The sequence below is a fragment of the Artibeus jamaicensis genome, unplaced genomic scaffold, assembly GCF_021234435.1.
Source record: "Artibeus jamaicensis isolate MK-2021 breed Jamaican fruit bat unplaced genomic scaffold, CSHL_Jam_final contig_519, whole genome shotgun sequence".
Taxonomy (NCBI): domain Eukaryota; kingdom Metazoa; phylum Chordata; class Mammalia; order Chiroptera; family Phyllostomidae; genus Artibeus; species Artibeus jamaicensis.
The window spans coordinates 1,602,287-1,628,577 of NW_026521871.1; the positions used below are offsets into that span (position 1 = coordinate 1,602,287).

Below are 26,291 nucleotides of genomic sequence, written 5' to 3' on the forward strand. Positions count from 1 at the left end.
GATGAACAGGCACATTAGTGCACCCTCCTGCCTAACCGAAATCATATGTTCACATTTCATGGTTTCATACACGTAACCCAGTAGTCATAGGCAGTCATCACAGAGGTTTTTGTTGACTTTCGTTGACAGTGCGTCATTCTGGAGGGCTTGGCTCAAAGGCAGGAAGGGAGAGTCAGGCTTTGCGAGTCATGTAGTATGGCTTTCCCAAAACTCCTCAAAACGTTTTGTCCCGTGGGACCCATGATTAAGCTTCTGTAATTGGACTGAAGCCAGGAGAATACACGCATTCACTGGGATGCTTGCTTTCAGCACGGACCAGATCATTCCACATTCTGTGGGAGATCTGGCCTTGACACAGCAGGGAAACCAAATCTCAGTGTTCCTGGATGTGAGCACAGCAGTTTCCTATCCAAGAAATACAACTTGTTCCTGCCTCAGAAGTTTGGATCTGCCAGGAGTCAAAACTTGATCCAACATTCCCATCATGCTGTTTATTCATTCTCAGGGAAGGTCATAGTTATTCTAAGATTCGAAGGTAATGTAAAATATTTTGACATCATAAAGGTCTTTGGAGATTGAAGTCACATGATAGCCAGAGGTTGGTGACAGCTTCTTAAAAGTTTCCAGGAAATAAAACTGGCTAAGTCATTATTTCTTTTATGTGGTACTGGGTGGGTTTGGGATATTTGATTTTTGGTTTTGTATACTGTAATCCTATCCTAAACGCTTGTTATTCGGTTGACCTTGATCAAGTTAATTAACCTCTTTTAAGCTTAGTTGCCCCATATATAGAATAGGGCAAATAATTATTCTCTCCTCTTGATGAGATCATAAGCATTGAGTGCAGGTGAAGAGGTAGCACTCAGTAAAATATACCTACCATTGAGGTAGAGAGCTGTTGTAGATACTACTTTGGGTAATTCAGTGTGCTTCTTTGCACACTGAAGTAAAGACTTACCTTGCCCCGTGCCAAAATGGAGTTCAACTAAGAAATATTTCTTATGGGAAAAGAAAATTTGCCATTGGCTCTTCAGACAAAACAACTGTAGCCTTCTTTTTCCTTTTTGCAGTGTTCTAAGCCATGCGGTGGAGGCTTGCGAACAAGACTGGTGGTGTGTCAGCGACCCAGCAGTGAACAGTTTCCAGATCTGAGCTGTGAAATTCTTGATAAGCCTCCAGATCGTGAGCTGTGTAACACACATGCTTGTCCTCAAGATGCTGCATGGAGCACTGGCCCTTGGAGTTCGGTACGGCACTATTAATGTTTGTTAGCCAAACTATCTAACTAATATAGCCAATTCCAATGTACTCTGGGGCATTCCTCTGCAACAGATGCTCACAAGGGCATTCCTGAAACTGTGTGATAAACAGTATATTATTTTCATTTTCTTCATATTGATATGCAACGGAATTGATTGTTTATTGCCAATGTGACTTTACAGAAAACATGTACCTCATACAAGAGTGGTGCCAATAGCCAAGCCAAAGCTTCTTTTCATAGAGGGACTAGACTATATATATATGGATTTTTTTAAAGAAACAAAATAACTTAGTGTAATTGTTAAGCTCCAAAGTGATTTAAACAGGCAACTCAATAGCAGGCATACTTTCTTTTTCAAAGCTGCTGTTGTTTTTGACTTTGGGAGGATTCCTGCTTATTGAAGCCAAAGCATTGTTTTTTTCATTGACTATAATTTGCCACTGTGTGACTCAGGTACAACTCTCAACACAATCACCACAAAGATTGTATTCATAAAATAGACTTAAATCATTTGAAATACACAATAGGCCAACAGCGCACTCATTGACCTGATGCTTTTCATTGTGTCTGAAATGTTTCCCACGAAGACAAAAAGCCCATTTGAGACTATTTCTTGCTTTGGTCCTGGGCTTCCTCTCCTGTCTGCTTAGTTGACATTGTGAGACAGGTTTCCACTGTAAACACTATGCAAATGTCCGGGGCAGCTCTGGGCAAACAGAAGGATCAGCAATAAGAAAACGATACTTTGGCTAAGTTGTGCCACAACCTGTGGAGCCATTAGGGCTGTTTCATACTAAACATTCCTTTAAATACAGTAATTGCACTAAAGCTGAAATTATGTTCTATTAAGTCATATCCAGAAATTTTTATATGATTCTAGGAAAAGTCTTACCCATTCCTGGAACCAGCTAAAGAGCAGATTAACTGACGTGGCATGCCTAATACCAGTTGATGCTTCTCATAATCAAGGGTTTCAGTGTCTGAAGGGAGAGCACTAGCTATACAACCTCTGTCCTTTGTATTAAGTAGAAATCTAGAGGCATTTAGAGAATCGTCTCAACTGGTACTATTTAGCTGAGCTGTAGGCTTTTATGCAAGGGCTTAAGAAATGCCAGGGTCAGATGAATGTTTACCTGGAGCATTCATCAGCCAGATTGCCACTGTCCCCCACCCAAAAGCAAACACTTTGAAAAAGATTGGAAATAACCTCAGATTGTCAGGAACATCCTTGGACATTCTTAACTTCTCTAATTTGCCTATTACGTACTATTCTTCATGAAATTCTCCCCCTTGAGCCCTTTATATTTTCACCCTATTTACTCAGTCAAGAACACCACCACAGCAGAATTATGTTTCAAAAACTCAACTGGCTCTCTAAAACATTGTCTTTCTTTAATTCAATCAAAAAAATGTCACCTAACCTTCAGGGGGAGGGGTGTATGCATGTATAATGCAATATAATAATAGAATACATGTTGTATACTGTATATGATATACATGTATGTATCATATACAATATAATATATACGCATTAGTTTCCACAGCATTCTCTTCTTTGAACACTCTCTAAATACTGTTCAAAATTTTTTACACAGGATCACCACCCTACCCCACACATATTTTAAGAGCTTAAAATTTTAAATACAATCTGCTATTTAATTTAACTGAAGATTTTAAGGGTTTCATTTTTACTATAGTTGTTCTTCTTGGACCGCACAGAGTTTTCTGAAACACAGAGAGAAAAAGATAGAGATTTTAATCCTCTGTTATGCACAGAAAGAAATACATGGATTTCTAAAATATTTTTGCTGCCTCTATGATTTTAATGCTTACTTTATAAAGTGGTCATTATTCAAATATGTATTTAAATACCTCTGCAGCCTAGCAGCAAGGTCACTCCTTCAAGACATTTGTGATTTTTTTAAAAATTCAATCAAAACCACTTTATTTAAATAGATATATTTATATTACTTAAATGTATGTGTGTGAGGGCAATTTTTCAGATTCTTACTGTAGGATTTTCATTTTACTTTTATGTTGATTTTTGTGGATGCATTGGTACAATTTCATAGCAATTCTAAAGCATACCTCAGTGAATTGTGTCAACATCCATAAGCCACTTCTGTGGTGCTTCATTATTATAACTGACAGTAAAATGAACAACAAAAAGTATATATGAGGTACTAACATGTTGCTTGCAACAGAAAGCAGACTAAATTTATCAAAGACCAAGGCTAACGATTAGTCCTTCAGCAGCTTGCTTTCTGTCCCCAAGGACTCCCAGGCTGGAGATAACACAGAGAAGCAGCTGCCATCGTGAGTAGGCTTTTTCCAAACTCGAAATGGAGACAGCTTAGTTCAACAATCGTTACTAAGGAGCAATAGTTAGGAAAGAAATTCCAAAACGGTGTTAGTTTTAGTCTCTAAACTGAAGCTCCTGTGAACATAGGGTTCAAGTACCTGTTTTAGGCCCTTAGTTCTACCTCAAGTCACTATAAATTGATTGTGAGAAACATCCTCCAAAAATTCAGCCTTTTCTGCCTTCTTTATAATGTGTCCTTGCACTATTAGTTGAGACTGTTTTGTTTTTGAAATCAGGTTCTTCCACTGATAAGCTCCTAGGCCAGCCTCAGGAGCTGACTGTGTAGTGAATGCACACATACCCTGTCTAGAGAGATACATTGGAAAGAGGACTGTGTACTATCAAATGCATCTCAAAGTAGGTTAGAAATCCACACTTTTAGAGAAACTGACTCGTCAAGATAATTAAAGTGAAAAAAGTGGCTAGGTGAGGGATGTTACCCATCCAAGCTGGTCCCATGGCATACCTCTTTTGCCTTGCTCCTTGTATCTGCTAGCTGATCATCTTGCAGACTAGCCTTTTATAGGAGAAATTGCTCATTTTGTTTTCCATGACGAACCTAAAAGTGTTCTCTCAGCCTTGCTTTAGGTGCTTCGGAATAATGCTTGTTAACCCAAACAATGAGAATTTATGATTTCACAAAGGAATGGTGCTTTTGTTTCTGCCTGGCCAATTTATGAATTTTGTCTACCTCATTTTCATATTAAAGTTTGCAGCTCTTGTAGGTAGAAAGAGGAAATGTTTGACATCAGCGATTTTGTCACCTCACTGCATTTCTCTCTAGTAAAAAATAAAGAATATAAATATCACTCATATTTTCTGAATACAGCTTTAAACAACCAAGCCTAGTATTATCTGAACATTTTGAGCAGTACAGATTTCTATGTGTTTATATAATAAAGTATAATTTATTTTTTCTATGTTATTTAACTTTATATGTAATGTTTAAAAATTGGTGTTTATTAGCAGACTGTAAAGTCAATAGGCTATGTGAATTAGAAATTCATTTGTATGTTTCTTTTGATTTTCAAAAGGTACACTTTAATTTTATTTGCCTTCACCCTGTACCATCCCTCTCCAAATCTGAGTAGCCAAATGGCAATCTTTATGTAACTGGATAGTTTAAAATGTATAATCTAAAGGGGAATACTTTTTCAAATATTCTTGAATTGGAAATGATGCTTAGGATATAAATGAAAATATATGAGGCTTAACATTTGTTGGTTTTTTTCTTTTTTAATACTGTTGTCCTGATTTATTGAGCCTGAACTATGAAATATTAATGCTCCATTTATTGAATTTGTAGATAATAATAAAACATAGCCAGAAGATAGAATTAGTGATTAGAAGAAATAATTCTATACATGTAAGAGGACTAGGTATAGGAAAGAGCTCACCTGAAGTGTATAAATTTCATCATGCCTTATTCTTTGTGTTCAGGTAACAGTAAAATACTTCAACATTTGTCAGTTCTGTTATTTGCCTGCCTGCAGTACATTTCAGAAAGCATTTCTTACTAAAGAGAAATAAAGAAAATACTGGAACAATAAGCTTGTAACTTTTAAGAAAGTCACGCTTTTCAAAAAATTATAAATCATAAAGGTGAGCCCAGTCTCCTATTGATTGCACATCCCCCTAGGAAGCCTCCAGTTTTCATTATCGCTTATTATGGTAATTGAGGGTGAAAGGACTAAAGTAAGGGAGTTTTTTATATGAGTTTCACATTTTATAAGGTGCTGAATAAGGTAGAAATAATAACTTTATAAGGTGAAACTAGTAACTCTTGAAAACAGATGATTATAGCTAAAATTTACTGAGCATTAACTATGTACCAAGCCATATCAAGCAGATACACATCACTTTCAAACCCCATGTTACCCTGTGACAGAGGTGTTTTTATAAATATATTTGACTGTATGATAATCTGCCTTAGTGATAGGACTCCAATGTCAGTACACTAGCTATATTAATCCCACTTATCTTGATAGAAACAAACAACCTATGTTCAAAAGGAACATTTAAACTCCTGTTCACATTCAGTAAAGGATGTGCCTAACAGACACCCCATCGAACCTCAACACTACTGAGCGAACAGTGCCCATTTCACTCCAATGACAGGAAACCCAAATTTAGCACTGTGATTGGTAAATGCCTATAACCAGCAGGTAGGAATACTTCAAATAGCTAGTTATGTTGAGGGAATGGCAAAACACATCTCTGTTTCATTTTAAAGGTATAATGTTAGCCAGATTAGGACCATGATGTAAAGATTTGACCACAAGGAATATCACATTAAATACATATACATTTTTTATAAATATGAGATGTTTTTACTAACAAAGACACGTTTTAAACATACTGTTTGAGTGCCTTTTAAAAAAGAAATAAACACATTATTTGTTTGGCTTATCAAATTGGAGTATAAAAATAAGATAACTTTTTTAATCAAAACATCACAACATATAAAATTATTAAATTTACTTGAATTCAGTGTAGATTAAGACTTTATAAACCTCTCTTCTGAAAATGTGTTCAAAACAAGTCCAACGCTGCCCTGCATCTATTTTACTGGATGTAAAACTTAGCTGTCCTTTTCCCTCCTAGTATTTGTAGTGATTGTATGCCTTCTGACGGCTGATATTTTGTGACAGCTTGACAGATTTCTACTCTTACAGTTTTATAAAGTCCAGAGGTGAGGATGGGCGGGTCAGGGGTTGGAGGCTGATGAGACTCTGAGGAAGAGGGCAGGTCCTGGTGCTGACGCACATCAGAGAGCTGCCCACTGGGTCTGGAATTCAGGGTGGGAGGTAGAGGTGAGTCCAAGTCTGATTGGCTGGCAGGCAATCCTGATGAGTAGATTCAGTTGAGGAACATTCATTTTATGAAGGGGGAGTAAAAAACTCTGGGTCATTCCTTAAAAAATAAAAGTCATTCATTTTTCATCAAATACTTTTTATGTGCCTGCTGTGAGCCAGGCACCATTCTAGATGCTAAGGATATAGCACTAAACAAGTCAGCTATTCATTCTAGTGGAGAAAGAGAAAAGTCAGAGTTAAAGGAATAAAATTACACATGTAATTAAAGAATAGACCCTTTTTTCCCCTGGCAGTCTCACTACAACCATAAAAGTAAAAATATATATTGCTATTAGGATATATAGAGAGAGGTGGGCAAAATTATGTTAATAATAATAAATAATAAAATAATAAATTAATAGGACAAGGATAAATGTTTCACATACTCACAACTGTAAACCTATTTTTGCCCATATGTATAAATATGTATATTATTATATATGTCTAGATTGTATACACATATGTATATATGTGTATATGTACATATGTATATGCGTATATGTGTATATATAATATATGTGTGTATACAATATTATATGTGTGTATATTATTTATATAACATATTATATATACTCTTTATGGCTGCTCATGAACTTTGTTTAATAAATACAAATTATCGATCCTATCTTTCCTTTTAAATGTGCAATTGCCCAGCCATTTCAGGGAAGAATGCTCCCTGGCTGATGGCATGGAACATTTAAAAACCTCCTAGCAGGGAATATCCTTCTACTCACTTTTACACTGGAACCTGGAAGTGCGTTCAGTGGTCTGAGAGCCAGGATAAGTGGAGGGCTGGGCTGGCTGCCTTTCCCTGCCACAGTTCTCAGCCTCCACACACAAGTGGGAAGTTGTGGCCAAGAGCAAGTTCCCCCTTTGTTATGCAGTGGATACAATAAGATCTGGAATCTGTGTGTTGCCACCCACCACCTTTGCTTCTTGTTGTTTCCTCTAAAGTGGGATCGTTTTCATGAATGATTTTACTGACCACAACTTCCCTTTCCAGGAATTTATATAGTAGAGCATGGGCAGCCCAGAAAAGAGTGTGCAGGAAATTGCATGGAAGATAGTCAGCATTGGCTGACTCTACAAAGCCATCACTCTTAGCCAAATCTGCATTCCTTTTTCTCCTCTTAGAAAGAGATTGTGCTTTGGCCAATATGGCCCAGTAACTCTATCATGATGGAAATGTTTTCTATTTTTGTTCTCTGATATGGAAGCCACTAGCCACATGGGCTAATATTGAGCACTTGAAATGTGGCTACATTCCACAAGAAGTGTATTTTGAATTGTATTTAATTTTAATTACTCTAAATTCAAACAGCCATCTGTAACTGGTGACTACTATATTGGCCAAGGCAACCTCAGGCAAGAGTGCAACTTTAACAATTAATAATAAACTAGGAAAGAAGTCAATAAACTTATAAAAATAAGTTGGGGAGAAAAACCCTGTATCAGCATATGAGGCCCTACGTAGGATGCCCTTCCCTGCAATGAGTAACATTCTCTTGCCATAGTCTCTTCTGTGTTGTGCCTTTGTTCTGAAACACTTCAGTGGGTGTTCCCTGACAGCTGGGCTTTAGAAAAAAACAGGACAATAAAAAAGAGAGGCTATCAGAACCAGCTGTCTTGGGAGTAGTAACTCCAGAGCCGCAATGTGAAAACAGCTGTTAAAACAAATGCTCCTCTTGTGCATCCCAGAGTTCAAGTTCATCGTGGCAGTAAGTTCAGTTAAGGAGAAAGAATGTTTTATATGTTCAGTGGGCTGAAAGGGCAAGGCTTGATTGATGCTTTTTAGGAGAAGGCAAAAATGAAAACCACCAGGTAGCCACCTTGTGGAAGCTTTCTTTTCACATTTACTGAGCCCAGTAGGTGAAGGTTGAGCTGATTAGCCTTGCAGGGCTCTGTTTCAAAGATACTTCAGAAGAAGCAAAGTTAATGTAATGTCTCTTCCATCACTGTAATTGTCATCATTTAACTTCCCAAAACTTAGTTTCTGCAATGTTAAGAAAACCCTTGTGGGTTCATTAACATTCATATTCCATACTGATGCCCCCAAAATTAAAGTGTATGCAATGACATTGGCTGCAAATTGACTTATGATGTCATCAATTCCCTTTTCCAGTGGCCAGATAAAATTTGTTTATTTTTTCCTGTAGGGCAATGTCCTGAATTAAACTAAAGCATTCAGGTGGTTTGTTTTTTAAAAGCTCTTACAAATTTATTATGCTTATTCTCAGGTTATCTGTGCACTAAAATGGGAAACAATTTAAAAAATTCTTCCTGAGCCACTGTCCTCTGAAATATCTCAAAAAGTGGATGAATGGATAGCTCCAGTAATCCACAAAGAACAGTTTTTCCCTCCTTCAGTTTTGCACAATGTACTCCTGTTGGTGGGGAAAATGGCACCAGGTGTTAGACAGTTGGAGTCAGACTGGACGTTGGTTCAGCAACCTCAATACTTGAATTCTGGCTAAGAAAGAATTCAGAGTGAAGACTCGAACCATGAGAAAAAGTTTATTTAAAATTCATAGAGGTACAAGAAGTTATGGAGTCAGAAAACAAGTTACAGAGGCAAAAGAAGGGCCCTTGGGACTTAGGAGAAAGAAAGGCAAAGGCAGCACACCAATGAGGCGTAAGGGGGGGATGGAAACAATTCGAGTGTGCTCTCAAGGGGCAGAGTGTGCTGGGTCCTCCATCCTAAGGGCTTTCAAGGGAAGAGATTTTAGGGGAGGTCCCAGGGGGGGATCTCAATAGAATATCCATCAGCTTTCCAGGTGTGTCCTCTAAGGCTCATGGTCTCCACTGATTGATTGGTCAGCACGAAGGCAGGCAGTCATGAGTCAGTGCAACTGGCCCTGATGTCAGCCATGGCACCTTTGTCTGGATTTGCTGCTTTTCTGGGCCTGTAGCTGAAACACAACTGAGAGCCAGATGTTATCCCTAGGGCTTAATGCTTAAGGGAGTGGTCTTGCAAGGGCCCACAAGGGAATCACATGAGGCCACTCCCAGACCCCTTGTTCCCCCTCCAAGGAGTCTACCTCATGACTAGTGACATGCCAGGGCACAAAAGGTCAGGGAAGGGTTAGACTGCATGACCAGTGATATGAAATGTTGGGAGAGGTTTGAAACCACAAGACTAGCAATATGAAAAGTCAGGAAGTCAAAACCGGATGACCAGCAATATGCTAGGGGAGGAAAGGTAACCCTGAGGACAAGATCTTGTTTTCCCTATTTTGCCCATTGCTAGATACCCATGGCTTTCTGCCATGGTTACCTGTACCTGGCTCAGCTTCCTCTGCTCATGTCTGTCTTAAGTATCTACCACATTTCCCTCCATAATTTTAGGGAGGACTTTGTTTTTTCTTTAATGTATCAACCACATTTTGAAACATTTACTTTTTTCTAGGAAATGTGCCAAAGCAGTTTACTCACATAATCTAATTTAACCTTCTCTATTTGATGAAGATAACACCATCAGAAAAGTTAACCAGTTGGTTTTCGGTCACACTGCTAGGAAGTAGCTGAAGCAGAATTTGAACCAGGGATCTCTGACTTTAAAACCCCTGGTATTAACCAGTGCATAATCTCAGAATAATGTTCAGTTGGCGAAGTGGTAAAATGCATCCTCTGTGGAAAGAGAAAGGCTACCATCTAAGATTTTCTGTTCTCCTGGGTTGTAACTACTTGAAACATTCTGGAATTAATGAGCCATTTACAAATTTTGCTCAGAGCTATATAAGGGAATACATACGAGAAAACAGTTTCCTTTAAAATTAAACCAAGTAGTAAAGTGCAAAATTTGGGCCTTCTAGATGATTCTGAGGTGGGGGGAAGCATGTGGTACTGAGCAAGCACAAATTTAGGTGATATTTCTGACATTTTAATATACAAAAAGAAATACAATAACTCGAGGTAATAAATCTAAGTGTTTTCTTTATTTGGTAGATATAGAGATAATCGGGATGATAAGTTAGAATTTGTTAAAGCCCATAAGGGAATTTGCAGATGTTCGTGATGATAAGGCTTGTTGTAGAACATGCGTGCTATTGTGTTACAAGTAAACTCTGAAATGATAAAATTAAAATTATTAAAATGTTATCTCCCACTAATAACTCTCTAGTTGAGCTAAAACAAATGAAGTGCTTTGAGATATCTCCCAAACTATTTTTGGAGCTGAAGCTAAGCTTCAAGAGTGGAATTCTACTTTTGGCAAGCCTTACTCATTCCCACTGGTAGCACAGCCAGCCATTCTGGATTCTGGCCTTGCATTCTCTTCCTGTCTTCACCCCGGTTCCCCACTGCCGCTGTCTCTCCTGGTCCATGTAGCAGGTGAATGATAAGACTTGGTTATGGTTGGGAGCTGTGTAAGATGAAGGGAGGGAAAATATAACAGGGAAAAAAGAGTGGGTTTGGTTACTTTTTCTTAGATAGACAGAGGAAGAAATGTAGACACAGACAGTAGAAGTGAAAAATGTGTTTCCCAAAGCATTTATTTAATTCACCCAAACTTTAATTTCCTTTGGGCTGGAGAGGCCCGCTGTTCAAACCTGCTGCTTTTCTCAATGTGGGTATACCTGTAAACAACATAGAAATGAATGAATGAGTCTAGTTACGCAGGAGCTGAACTCCTTATTGTGTTAGCCTAGAAACGTGGAAATAAGGGATAATTTGTAGGAAGGAATCATTTAAAAATGCATAGGATTGGACAATGCTGTTGTGTCAGTGATTTCCTGACTTAGGCAGCTGTATGGTATTTATGTAAGAGATGTCCCTGACTTGGGGAAACTGGTGTTTTGGAGGTGATGGGACATTATGTCTAAAAACTGCTCTCAAATTGTCCAGGAAAAGATAAAATAATACTGGCATACGTATATGTATGTGTAGGTAAGAAGGAGTGTGTGGTAAAATGTTGGAAGTTGGGGGATCTGGGTAAGTGGGTTAAGAGTTCTTGGTATGCTCTTGCCATTTCTTTTTAAATTTGAAAATTTTCAAAATACGTCACTTTAAAATTTTTCTTAGAAAAACATAAATATGTTAAAAGTGTATTTTACTTCACAAGTAGTAGGTCTGGACTTATTTCAGGACTTTAAAATTTTTGACACATTTTACAGAGCAGTTTTCAATCTCAGATTTGTGCTGTAACATCATAATAAAAATGGATACTCTAGCCAGAGCTCAGCATAAACAGAACCTTTCCTCATTTTTTATTGGCTTTTGTTCCCTGTGGCTTTCTCTTCTTGTCTCCTTCTCCCTCCCTCCCTTCACCTCCTCCCACCCAGGCAGCTGAAATGAAAAGCCTCTGGGAATGCTGTTGTTTCTTTTTTTTCTCCCCTTTTCCCAGGGAAATAACACATTTTCATAGCAAGTCTTGTCAGTATACTTGGACATATACAGACTCATATATTCTATCCACTGCTCCCAGTCAAAGCCCAGATTCCTTTGAAAACAAAAATGTGTACTGTTTGTTTTCCTTGCACTTAACAAAAGCTCTCCAACCAACTCACCTATTCCTGCATTTCAGTTTTCCATTTCTTAATGGAATCATTACTTTCTCCTCATTGGTTGTCTCTTAATCAGACATGAACCATCAGGGTCCCCTTAGCAACAAAACAGGTCATGGAAAATGTCAGGGAGGAAGTGCTGTGCAGAAGATCATGTTTGTTCATGGTAGTTAGCATCTTCATGGCTATACATGGGAATTGATTTCACAATGTACAGGTCATTTTCTCTATAGATCAGGGCTTCCTGACTCTCTAGCCTAAGGTCTTGACCTTGTTGGATTGATGTTCAGCAGGCCATTCACAAAGAGGCTCTGTGTGCCTTGCCCTGTCAATTAAAATCAATTCAGTTTTGAGAGCTTGTTAAAGGACTTTCTCAAAGCCTCTGGATAATTCAGTGATTCTCAACTGGAAGCAATTTTTACCCTCAGTGGACACTGGGAAATGTCTGGAGATACTGTTAGTTGTCCCAAGTGAGTTCTGGATGTTGCTGGTCTCTAGTCATTAGAAACCAGGTACGTGGAGCATTCTGTGTGCCACTTCTGGGTTCTTGCTTTGTCTTTTCACACTTGCTGCCAATTCTGCCGTGAGGAAGATTGTGCACCTGCAAGCCAGCCAGTGCTGCAGTGAGATCAGTGCTAAGTTCTGGGAGGTGGTAAGGGATGTTTGGTGTCCACCCTACTAGCACTTACCATGGGGACTGCAACCTGCAGCTGGAGCAGATCAATGTGTACTGCAATGAGGCCACTGGTGGCAAGCTTGTGCCCACGCCCCCATGCTCATGAACTTGGAGCTGGGCACCCTTGTGTGTGTGTGGGGCCCTTCAATCTTATGGCTGGACAGCTTTGTCTTTGGTCAGAGTGGTGCCAGGAGCAAATGGGCCAAGGGGCACTAAAGGGAAGATCTGGAGCTTGTCAATTTGGTGCTGGGGTCGCGAGGAAGGAGGCCAAAGCTGTGACTGCCTGCAGGGCTTCCACCGAACCTACTCCTTGGGTTGGGGGCAGGGCTGGGTCTGGGATGGGTACCCTCCTAATCAGCAAGGTCAGGGAGGAGCACCCAGACAGCATCATGAACACCTTCAGCATGGTGCCCTTGCCCAAGGTGTTGGACACCATAATACAACCGTACAACGCCACCCTCTCAGTCCACCAACTAGTAGAGAACACAGACAAGACCTACTGCATGGACAACAAGGCCCTGTATGACATCTGCTTCAGAATCCTAAAGCTGGTCACACCCACCTATGATGACCTGAACCACCTAGCATCAGTCACCATGAGTGGGGTCACCACCTGCCTGCACTTTCCTGGCCAGCTCTATGCTGGCTGTCAACATGATGCCTTTCCCCTACCTGTACTTCTTCATGCCCAGCTTTACCACCTGCTCACCAGCCAGGGCAGCCAGCAGTACTGGGCCCTGATGGTCCCTGAGATCACCCAGCAGATGTTCAACGCTGAGAACATGATGGCCGCCTGCAACCTGCACCCTGTTGTGCCCCCTGGCCATGGCAGCTGTTTTCAGGGGCCTCATGCCCACCAAGGAAGTGAACAAGCAAATGCTTAATATCTAGAATAAAATTAGCAGCTATCTTGTACTAGGATGCCATGGATGAAGAGGAGGGCAAGTTTGAGGAGGAAGGAGAGAAGAAGGTAGCCTAGAGCTGTCTGGTACCCAGGAAAGCGTGGAAGCTATGAAAACTCTTCATTCACTCACAACCTGTCTCTGAGAGCCCCGTCTCACTGTGTGTACCTGCTCTTCTGCCTGTCTTGACGTCACATGCTATACAGGCACTATCATTAAAGCATTTTGATAGTGCAAAAAAAAAAAAAGGAAAGAAAAGAAACCAGGGATGTTGCTGAGCATTTTACATACAGAGCATAGCCCTCAACAACAATGAATTATCTCACCCAAAGTGCTGAAATAGTGCTAAGATTGAGAAACTCTGTGGAGACATCTGGTGAAGAGAAAAAGGACTCATAGTCAAAAGTCAGAGTTGAAGGCACAGTCACAAGCCTTGTTGAATGACACTGGTTAGCCGTTAGAAAGCACTTCTCTCTGGAGAGTTAAATTTTTCATAAAATATTACGTGTGGGATCTCAGGAAGCCATCAAAGTCAGTCAGAGATTCTCAAGATAAACTAAGATGCCAGAGTCTCCAAATCATCTCACCAGACTGAATTTGCAAACCAAGCAGCAGTGTCACTTCTTCTTGTTTTGGAGGAAGGAGGGGAGTTGTAGAGACATGCAAATGCACCCCAGGTGACCCACAGGCACTCCGCATGGCAACATGGACAGGAGTGACCACTTTGGAAAGAAAGACATAACATGAGGATGAACATCTCTAAGAAAACCAGGGTTACTCCAACATGTTATAAATTTGGATCATTCTGATAACACAGATAGTTCACATGTATGTGTTTCTTTTGATTTTATATTTCAAACAGTACCTCCCTCATCCAGGATAGAATCAGCACATATGCAGTGGCCCAACTGTATCTAGGAACTGGTGTCAAGAGTTGAATATTTAGATGGGGGGGGTACTTTTTTAAGAGTAGGATTAATCCTAGTTCATCTTTTATCTAAGAAACAGCAGACTGGTTTTCTGATTGAGGACTAAGATAGGGGGTGGCACAGAAAGTATTCTGTGGTTTGTAAACAGATATGAAGCAACGTTTCCTAACCTCAGTACTACTGACATTTTGGACTATGTAATTCTTGGTTGTGGGCACTGTGGCATGAATGCCAATAGCATTTCTTCTTCTTTGTGATAACCAAGAATGTCTTCAGGCATTGCCAGATGTCCCCTTGGCAATAATATCACCCCAACTCCCATAATTTTATGGACTTCTTACAGAAGAACTTTCCTTCTCACAGTCTCATGTATGGTCTGCAGCATTTCCCAAATATGTTTCATAACAGTCCCTATTTTTTTAAGTCAGAGGGTCTTTGAGATTATAAACTTGTTTCCTTCTTCCTCTTGGGGAAGATAAATCATTACATCAGCTTTTGTCCTTCATTATTTCCCCACCTGTTTGTTGTTTTGTTTTGTTTTGAACCTGCCAGAGGAATCTATTCATAGATGCTCCGCTTTCCCAGATGTGTGGCATTAATTTGGCTTTTCAGTACATGAATTTCTGGGGAAGAAAGTTTCTGAAGTTCTGCCTCTCCACATGGTCCTTTTCCACTTTCCAAATCATCTCACGCCACACAGACACACATACATAGACTCAATAACAGGCACAATTCTAAGATTGGTGGGTCAGAGAACATTTAGGTGATACATCTCCTGGGCCTATGAGAAAAATCAATCTCAGCTGTTCTCCTTCAAAAACATCACTAGCAATGGCCATAAAAACTAGTAGTGACTCCAAAGTATGGAGACTGGAGAAGAAATCTATCAGTAGAGGAAAAGGAAGCAAAATGAACCCAAGACACTGTCATCAACATCAGAAATTTTATGATAGGACCTAAGCTCTAATGAAATACTGGACCTTTCTGACAAAGTTTAAATGTTATTTGATGGAAAACCATGGAAATTTTTATTAAAAGAAGAGATGCACACTGGTGCCCAGTGTATAAGAGGTCTTGGTTCTTCACCGGACAAGTTGGTGCCACCTTCCAGAATTAAGTGAAACCTTAAATTACTAATGGACTGTGTAAAAAGCCCTTTAAAATTAGAAATTGATTCCTGGCCTGGTGGATCAGGTGGTCCTGTACACCAACAATGTTGAAGGTTTGATTCCCAGTCAGGACACATACCTCAGTCGTGGGTTTAATCCCTACCTGGGGCACATACAGGAGACGACTTATCAATGTTTCTCTCTCTCTCTCTTTCTCTCTCTCTCTCTCTCTCTCTCTCAAATCAATAAAAACCTATCCTCCAGTGAGGAAATTAATTAATTAATTAATTAATTAAATTAGATATTGAGTTTTGCCTGTTACCTAATTATAAACTTACCAGTGATTTCTGGGTTATAAATTGGACACATGCAAATCTTTAGTGAAAAAATAAGTGAGAAGACACAGCTACCAATGAAAAGCTCACTTCTCAAAATAATGAGCTTTTCCATATCACAGTCACCAAATGATAACCAGTCTTTTTTTCTAAGATTTTATTTATTTATCTTTAGAGGGGAAGGGAAGGAGAGAGGGAGAGAAACATCAATGTATGGTTGCCTCTAGTGCTTCCCCTGCTGGGAAATAGCTTGCAGGGAACTGGCCTGCAACCCAGGCATGTGCCCTGACTGGAAATCGAACAGCAATCCTCTGGTTCGCAGGCCTATGCTCAATCCACTGAGCTATACCAGCCAGGGCCAGTCTTACATTTCTTGATGTGGCACACAAAGGTGCCCATCTGAAGTTGACCAGGTAGAATTGACTGGAAGTGGAGAAATAATAGCAAAGGTCCCCATTTACTGAGCATCCGCTATGAGCCAAGCCCTGGTTTGGTACTTTATATGCATTACCGCTAATCCTCATGTAATCCTTGCAAAATGGATCTTATTATGCAGGTAGGAAAACTGAGCTGCAGGGAGGCTAAGCAAGTTTCCCAACATCTTATAAACATCTTGGATTCCAGACGTACTGACCCCCAATCCCCATGTTTTCCCACTTCCTTTCTGGTAAGGCTTTCAAAACTTTTAGAAATACTGATTTTGATGTGTGACACATAAAAGAAACAGTCTCTTGTCCAAGTGGAAACCAGTTTAGTGCTCCTCTGCATTTTAAAAGCCATGGATGCTTAGTCCTTAGGATCTGAATGTTTCCCACAGGTTTTTAGCCAGGCCCCTGGTTTTGTTTATTTTAGTTATCAAAAGTGAGAGGTAGCTAAATCGTTACAATTTTGAGTAAAACAATTTTAACACTGCACTTTGTTTTGAGTGGATTTTAAAGGAACTCAGAAATTGGACTTGCTTACCTGGAGTTCCCAGACCAGAGCTCTGAAAAGGGTTGCCTGTCCCTGGACGGTTTGGACATTTACAGCTCCCTAGAACAGCACGACATGCTATTCTGCACATTTGCACAGAGAGGTCTACAGGACTAAGAAAACTAGATCTTTCCCTGGCCAGGTAGCTCTGGTGGTTAGAGCATCATCCCAATATTCCAAATTTGCAGGATTGATCCACATTCAGGGCACATACAAGAATCAACCAATGAGTGTGTAAATAAGTGGATGTTTCTCTCTCCCCCTCCCTCTCTCTCTCTCTCTGTCTCTGAAAATCTTTTTAAAAATTTTTTTACAAAGAGAAAACTAGCTCTTTCTAGACATGGCCTGATCCTAGTATTTAGGTAGCAATTATCCCCTTAAAAGAGAGGCTTGTAGTGGCTAGTTTGTAGAGAGTGTGCAGGCAGTGGCAATGATTCATTTCTGTCAAATTCACTGTACAGTTACAAGATCTCAGGACTCATGCTGGTTTTGTAGTCCTGGGTATTGTATAATTTTAAGGCCTTTTTCTAAATGAAAGAAAACTTTAAAAAATCAGGTTGAACATTTTGACACAATGTTTTGGAACAAAAGTATGAGTTTTCAGTTTTCTGCTTACAGATGTTTCCCCCTGGAATGGAAATAGATAATACCTGGCCTCGATAGAATCCATTCTTGTCTATTACATTCCTTTGTAGTCTATTTTAAATCTGTATATCTACATTTTCCCACCTGTCAAAGGTATCATTCTAGGGTGACATCTTTGGGGAAGAGATATGTTCTGTGACACCCAGGGAATGTGGTGGTATCCGTGGCTCAGAGCCAAGGTTTCCATGTCAGTCTTGGCTTTGCAGGTCAGTGGAGCATTCTGAGCTCCTGCCTGCTGCTGCTTGCCATCTGTTATCTTATATCACATTCTCAGATAACCTTTCTTTTAGATGTCCCCAGCGAAGTATTTAGTCTAGTAACCATAAATTAAGTATTAAACCACAAGAGTGCTTAGCTGGTTTTGGACTGAATAGACACAGGCAATCGGAAGGAGCAATAGTTATTCATTTGGTCTGTATAGTGAGCTAAGCATTGTGCAGAATGTTTACTCAATCCTTAAAAGTTCTTGTGATAGAAGTGCTTCTAGATTCTTTTAGATGTATTCATTCACTGATTCATGCATTCATTTATGTATCCCATAAGTATTTGAGTGTTTTCTATAAGCCAGGCACTGCTCTAGCTGCTGGGGATATAGCAGCAAATAAAACACAAAAATCCTTGAATTCACTGAGCTTACATTCTATTGGGGTTGGGGAGATAAACTATAGATAACAAACAAGAAAGAAAGGGTAAACTATATATTGTGAAAGTGACTAGTGACATAGGTAAAAAATAAATTAGAGAAGAGGAATAGAAATAGCAAGGAAGAGGAGGGAGAAACTGTAATTTGAAGGATGTCGGGCAAGTCTCCACTTGGAAGCTGACATTCAAGCAAAGATTTGGGAAAACCTTTGGGAGAAGAGTATTCCAGGGTCAGACCTGGAGACAGGAGTACACCATGCATATCTTGGTGATAGCAAGGAGGTAGGTACGACTATGAGAGAGGGGATGGGATGGAATATGAAATAGAGATACAGTTGTGGAAGAGGAATGTGGAGGTATGCCACAGGAGGTTAGAACATTGGACGAGGGTTTTCTTATGCTCAATGAAGTAGGAAGCTATTGAGGGAAGAGGGGATTGAGAAGGAACATGAATTTGTTTTAAAAGAATGATTCTGGCTTCTGAATTTAGAAGACGTTAGAGGAGGAACAAATATAGAAGCAGAGAGACCATTAGGAAGCCACTGCAGTAACTCAGATGAGAATGTTCACAATGAAAGTGGTGAAAGTGATGAGAGTCTGATGTATTTTTAAGGTACCGCTGAAGGATCAGCTGAACACTCAGATATGGGAACAAGAGAAAGGAAGGAGTTGCAATGACTCCAAGTGCCATGCACTGGACAAGTGGGAGGATGCAGTTTCCGTTGATGGGAATGGGGAAGGCTGTAGGAAGAACAGAGTTGCAGAGAAGACCAGGGCTTCTGTTTTGAACATGTTTAGTTTGAGGTGCTTATTAGCCATTATTTCATACCTCTAAGTGAACAAAATGGGAAAGAAATACTTGCTGGGTTAAGTATCTTGCACAAAGTTAAAGAGAGTATTGGTCAAACCAGGTCTGACTGACTCCAAAACCAAGTTTATAACTATTATCTTCTTCTGCCTAAATCCTCGTATTTCCATTTGAATAAGTCAGTGTAGTATCGGAATAATTTAAATTCACATAAAACCATCAAACATAATTTTAGCCACTTCTAATGCTAAGTCTTCCATGTCATGAGCCACTTACACCTTAGCTAGTTTTTATTGCTTCTACTCGTTCTTTTATAGTGGTACTTTTGAGCCAATTCTTTACCAAGAGATAAGCAGGACGAGGAGACAAGGAAAGCCACCAAGAACTTGAATAGTGCATATTGACAGTGACTTGGTCTTATCTGAACTCTCAGTACAGCAATGCAAAGTTGGAGGATGAGCATCTAATTTAATAATGCTTAAAAAGACCTTTCCCCTCCTTCTGAGATATATTTCTCTGGATACAAACTCAGATATATATGCACATCTGAGTTCTTAGGTAGCATTGATATCTACCCAAAAGGAAATTGATTACATGGACTACTTTTCAGAAAAAGTTGTAAATTTTTCAGAGTTAAGATGCTTCATGTGTTGGGATGTAAAGATGTCCTTTTCACACCAGATTGGTGGAGGAGCAAAACTGGAAAATGCAATTAATCCAACTCTGTCCTAGTATCTTTCAAATTACTAAATGAAACATAGACTAGCTCTTTGGTAGAAGGAAGTGATGCAAGGGCTGGACATTGGTTAGGTACATGAAAGTCCAGAGACCACCTGCATGGTTCTCTGTAGAGGCATTCCCAAAGATGCTTTAAGCTTTCTGGGTGCCTGTGACAGTAGCACGAGTCACAAGTGGGTGTTCCTGAGCACAGTCATCTTCTAGCAGAATGACATCTCCAGGGAGACTTGAGCCCTCCTACCTGGGCTTTCAATCACAGTCCACCTTCAGAATGCCAAGAAACTTTGGTCACCATTCTCATCAGTCACAGCTTTTCCATCTGTTACGTACTTGGACACTTCTTTGCTTACCTTTGCAACAGGTGAGAATGAGGATCCTGGAACAAATATCTCCCCCACTATCCTCCCTGTCTTCCAAGCTACCTTCATAGATAATCCTGTGGCAAGCACAGAGTATGGGTCTTTGTACCATCTTCATCTCTTTCCTGAAAAATGCCAATATCGTTATTTTGCTGAAGTCAGTTACAAGTAATCATCATGCATGATGCTGAAAGGGAAAAGAAGTTGTATAAAAAGAGTTGTATAAAAAGTGCTTGGGAGTGGGGAATTGGAGGGCATGGCAGGGGTCACAGAGCCTGGCAATATAAGATGCCTCAAGTTCCTGGGGCACCACTGGATGTAGCCACAATCGAAGCCATAAGAAGCTGCTTGTGCAGATTTGCTTGGTTTTTGTTTTCTATCCTTGTAAGTAGAAAAACTAGTATTTAAATTCTTACAGAACAAAAATAACCTCAATTTGAGTTTCGCAACCTACATAGATCATCTCATATAGTGCTATATTTAATGTTACAATTTATACCCCTCCCTGTATAAATTTACTTTATTTTGAGGTTGGGAGGGGGAAGCTGTGCCTCGTAATTCTTGGGAGTAATGAGAGGTGGTGGGCACAAGCGCGCACCTTTTCCGGTCTCCCCCACTTGCCTGGCACTGCCCTTGTCTTAAGGAGGCACATACAAGGACACCTAGTTGGCTATAGTATTGATGGCAACCTACAAGTGTGTGCCAAATGCTGACATGTGGATCCTAGTGCCATTTCTCTTGCAGTCTTAGACCTTTGTAGCACTGCAAAGGCTGGGGATGTCGGGGCAATGGGGATGGGATGGTGGCCTAATACCCGCTCTAGCTGGGAGACTGTGACTCTGCATCTGCCTTCTACCGTGGTGCTCCCTGCCAGCCTTAGGCTTTCTCAGCTCCTTTTCAAGGAATGAAGTGCCATGGTGGTCCTGGACATCAACAGCCACAGGCAGGCCTGTCAGCACTGGCTTTACGCCCTGACATAATAGCCCTTGTTCCCTGGCAAAGCTTTTTCTCCTTCCGCCTAAGTCACTTTGGTTCCATGATGCCCCCATTCAGAGCCATTCTTGTGTTGTGAGAGTCCCTATAAAAAATTCCTAAATGTGTCATACCTGTTAATAAGATGTTTTTTGACAAAGAACTGTGACCAGAGCAGAGAAGTGAATGGATATGTATTCAGTAATGATGATCACTGATGTTGAATCTGTTTTTCAGGACATTTAAAAAACATAATAAAAACACATGAGAAACAGGAGTAGCTTTTGAGATAATAAGTGAGAGCAAGAAATCATGGAGCAGAAAAGAGATGTGGCATTCGGAGGTGGTCTTTCTTTCCCTCACTTGTTCCTGTCTTCTGTGGTTAGAAGAGACTATGTGAGTGAGGGACGGTCTGTAAGAGTGGAAGGGCCCAGCAGCAGAGAAGGCATTTCAACACTTATGCCTGCTCTGTACGCTTCTCTGTGACCTTGGGAAAGGGAAGCTCTCACCCATGCCCACAGGTGAGATTTTGCCAGATTAAGTCCCTCCTTCACCCAGCAAATTCCTGAGTTAGAATATTAATCTTAGGTTCCATTAGTTAACACATACTTTTTAAAAAATGCTCACCTTTTTAACAGCATGTTAGGAGATAGTCTAAAAGACTCCACTGAATAGAAGATTTAGTCTGGTAATAGTGAGTGTGTTTTGATTTTTATAGTGTTCAGCCCAAACAAACAGAGCTTTGTCTGCATGCATTGACTCACTAATTGTGCACAACTTTACTGAATATAGGTAATACTGTTGTGTCCATTTATAGAGAACAAACCTCAACCAAGAAAGGTTAAGTCACCCATCCCAAATGGCACCAGCATAAAATAGTAGAGGGCACTCCAGCTTAGTTCCGACTCTAAAACATATGCCTTGAGATGCTGCATCTCAGAGCGAGGTGAAGACAGTGAGCTGTCATTTCCTGGGCTCCTGAATGCATACGGACCCCTTGGAATTTTTTCTTGACTGGTACCTCAGAACAAGAGATGGTTGTACTAACTCTTGTTCCTACTGGTGTTTACTATATGTCAAGGCCAGAGGTGCAGAAACTGTGCTTGCTTCTCTAGTCCCTGTCCATCCTGCTAGCTCTCTGTGAGCATCACTGACTCGGAATAGGAAGAATCAGTTGTCTGGTTAGCTGTGGTTCCTGAGCAGCATGTGCAGAACTCTGGAACTGACCACAAATCCCCAGTGTGATGGGCAGTGAATAGTATTGTGTACTAGGGACAGGCGCTCATAGTCCTGAACCTCCATGTACTCCTCCCTCACTGTGAGCATGCGGTGTCTCCTTTTCTCTAGTGCTGAATTTGTAAAATAAATAGAGGCACTGAATAATATTTGAGATGCTGTACAGCTCAGACATTTGAGAGAATAGTCCTTGGTGATTCAGCAGGCCAGAATTTACAACCTGCAACCTTCCATTCATGACCACACAAAGAACCCTTCACCAGTGATGGAAAACAGTCATTTACCATGCGGTATCTGGCACGCCCCAGAGGGTAGACAAACCCTAAAAAACGACCAAGAGAAAATGGGGTGTGGCTTTGGCCAAAGGGAAATGTGGCCCTTTACTGATGTGATTATATATTTGCTCTTCATAGTGCCTTTCTTCCCAGGGTGCTAATGATGTGGTGGAGAACATATTAAAGTCAAAATACTAACATTGCTTAGCTACTCTTTTCTTGGGAGACCAAGGAATCAGAGGTCTCTAAAATAGTCTTCAGAAACACTGCTCTGAGATCCTTGTTTTCTGTTGGCACCTTGGGTAAGCAGAGGTGAGCAGCCTGTTTTCTTAACTAGACCCTTTCTTCAGTAGAACATGAGGAAGAAAACGGTGGCTCAAGAGGCAGAGGTGCTGGATTTGAAGCCTAACCTTATGTCTGTGAGCCTAGGCAAGTGACGTCACCCCTTTAGTCCTCAGTTTCCTTATCTGTGGAAAGGAGCCCTAGCAGTGCCTGAGCCACAAAGTTCACCTTCAGCCCCATTTCCCTTCCCACTCATGGTGAGTGTTCAGTAGAAGGTGTCTAGTATGATTTCTTTTTTTTCTTTCTTTCTTTTTTTAATTTTAATTGATTTTATTTAGTTATTTTTCAAGTACAGTTTTTTGTCTATTTTTCCCATCCCAGCCTCCCCCGCCCCTTGCTCCCCACCTCCCTCCCATTTCCACCCCCCCCAGTTCTCATCCCTGTGTCCTTCCTATTTGTTCCTCCAAATCCCTCCCCCTTTTTCCCCCTTAACTTCCCTTCCTTCTCCCCTCTGGTCACTATCCCTTTGTTCTCTATTTCAGTGTCTTTGTTTTTTTTTTCTGCTTGCTTGTTTGTTTTGTTGTTTAGCTTCCTGTTAAAGGTGAGATCATATGGTATTTTTCTTTCAGCACCTGGCCTATTTCACTCAGCATAATGCTTTCCAGTTCCATCCATGTTGTTGCAAAAGGTAGTAGCTCCTTCTTTCTCTCTGCAGCATAGAATTCCATTGTGTATATGTACCACAATTTTTTGATCCATTCGTTTACTGATGGGCACCTAGGTTGCTTCCAACTCTTGGCTATTGTAAATTGTGCTGCTATGAACATTGTGGTGCAGAGGTTCTTTGATATTGATGTTTTAGGATTCTTAGGATAGTCGTGCTCCAATGGAAGGAATGCTCTTGGGGGCGCCTTTCTGCAACTAAATAGCTTATGCCAGATCAGTTCAGCATTTAGCACTGTGGGGCAGATTCTAGGTGGTTTTATCTTTGTTTACCTTTAGGAAAATATGGCATTTCCTCACTTCCGTGATGGCTCCAGGAGTTATGGGTTCATTCATTTCCATGCATATTTGCTGACTGCCTGCAGTGTGGAAGGCAGTAAATAAACCTGTGCGAGTTGCTGCTAGTTCTTTGCGATGAGACAAGGCCATGTGGTCTTCCACACCTTGCATTGATTAGTATTTGAAACATTGATCCTGAAATCTATATCTTTGTGCTCACTTTCTTTTTTCAGTGTAGCAGCAGGTACAGGCTGGTATCCCTTTACCTTTACCTTTCTGGACAGTGTGATACACAGCACTCACTTCATTCAGCCTGTGACTAGCAAAGGCGGCTGAACTGTGGGTGCAAGCGTTGCATCATTCTGATAGCATACTTTCCAGATGAGGTTGACTTTATGTTTTGTTAAACAAAGTTAAAATGAGAGTAGAATCAAGAAGACCTGGTTATTGTTATGAAAAGACACAACCAAACATTTTAAATGAAGTGATTTAGAGGTTATTATCATGTTTTAGAGCATCACAGAGAAAGGCCTTGAATAATAATTAAAGGTCTCTTGTCTCAAAACTGAACTTTGCCCACCAGTCTTGGAGTGATGGTTAGCTTTCCAATTGTCAAAAATTTTTAGATTAGGAGAGTCTTGATTTAATGGCTCTGGTATATAACCTTTCCTATGGCCACTCAGTGCTTCCTGATTTCTACCTTGCTGTCAGCCAGTCCTGTGCTTGGAAATATAGACTAGCTGATCACCATCCTCTGAGACACATTTCATGTACACAGAATCTCATGTATCTAGATCACTTGGAGATGAGAATCACCTAGATAAACAAAACTGTGCCCAGACATAGTAAGGGCCATCCTCCTGGACCATGACCATGTATTAACTCACATTTAGGAGGCATCTGCTGTAACCCAGCCATCCTGGTTCACACTCCACCCACCATATTTCAGCCCCTCTGAGAAGCTTCCTTCTAGCCCTATTCTGTGTGCATCCCTGACCTCCACCCTCCCCTTGTTATTCCTCCTATGTAGTCCTTACCAGTTCTGTGGTGGTCCTCTATCTTCATTTGGATGCTCAGGTTCTCAGCAGCCTCAGCAACTTCAGGGTTCTCATTGTCTTTAGGTCTTCAGCCCGTCTCTTCCAGGCACACACTGGGGTTGTTTTTTGGCTTCTTGAGGACTGAGAGATTATGCCCTTCAATATAAGTGAAAGGCCAGGGACAGCACACCAGACCCAAATCCACACCCACACTGGAGCTAACACTCAGAAGGGGCATGCCTTTTGTAGAGGTTACAAGCAGACTGCCCATGCCTTGAGTTTTGTTTTCCCCAGAGGAGCTCAAATGCAAGGATTTCAGATTCATAGACCTTAGATTGTAACAAGTGGTAAAACAACACCTGAACAAAGCTCCACATTAAACATCCCCTTCCAAAGACCTCACAGAAACCTTGAGAGACCAGGCATCTGAGATGCAGATCTTGACATTTCTAAGTAACAAGCAGAGATTACATTGTTTGGGAGGGAGTCTTGCTCCAGGTTGAGGGTGGGGAAATCATTCTCCTAAACAACTTGGGTTGTTTCCTCAGAGGAAAAATAAATGTCACATTTCTATTGGCAAACCAGGAGGCTATTTTAGCTGCAAAGTCAAAGAATTAAATATTTTCCAGAGCAAGAATGCTCAGATATGTAGCCAATAAATAACATGTACTAGGTGACACACTAAATGTAACTATTCTCTCAGTGACACATGGCAATGCAAAAGTCAGTGCCTGGGAAAGGACTAGAAATGATCAGATGGAAATTTCCCTCAGAATATAGAGCTGAAACTTGTGTTCATTTGATTATCAAAGTCTTAGCTCTTTTATGAAGTCATAACTGGGTCATAACCCAGTGAACTGTTGGATATGAAAATTTCCGTGAGCAGCTGCTTTTCTTCACTGGTAAATTAAAAAACACAAAATGAAAAGAGTTTTTCTATCAGATTGGATACACGGAGCATTTTCTAATTGCTTTTAGATCCTAACAATTGTAGGCAAATAGTATATGCAATGAGTCCTGCCAAAATCTTGAGTTCTTTTTCCAAGACAGTTACATTGAGGTCCCAAACAAGAAAAATGTATATAGAAATGGGTGAGACCCACCTAATCCAGCTAATACACAGTCTTTAAGTCAACATGTTTATAAATTTACTCACTCATCTTCATTTCATGGGCAATAAATAAGATGTTGGTTGCACCTCAGATGAATTGTCAGTGATCCTGGCAATTTAACTGTGTTCATTGTGCTGTTACTGTTCCTGACAGTTATCTCTATGGTTATTGGGGTGATTAAATGAGATAATGCATTTCAAGTCTTAGAGCAGTGCCTGGCATATAAGTAATGTGAGCAAGCTGTGCCTTTTCTAATTCTGCCTCTGAAGATTGCTGACTAC

General features: G+C 40.4%; 1 protein-coding gene and 1 pseudogene across 3 annotated transcripts in view; both read left to right on the plus strand.

Annotated features, from left to right (window-relative positions):
• Positions 1-26,291, plus strand: part of ADAMTS9 (ADAM metallopeptidase with thrombospondin type 1 motif 9) — a 184,180-nt gene that overhangs the window by 104,129 nt on the left and 53,760 nt on the right. For all 3 annotated transcript variants that reach the window (XM_037136121.2, XM_037136122.2, XM_037136123.2), the window contains one exon: positions 1,071-1,247. In XM_037136121.2, coding sequence (XP_036992016.2) covers positions 1,071-1,247 — 177 coding nt within the window. The remainder of the gene's footprint in view (positions 1-1,070; positions 1,248-26,291) is intronic.
• LOC128628029 (tubulin beta-3 chain-like) lies at positions 9,649-13,588 on the plus strand (annotated as a pseudogene).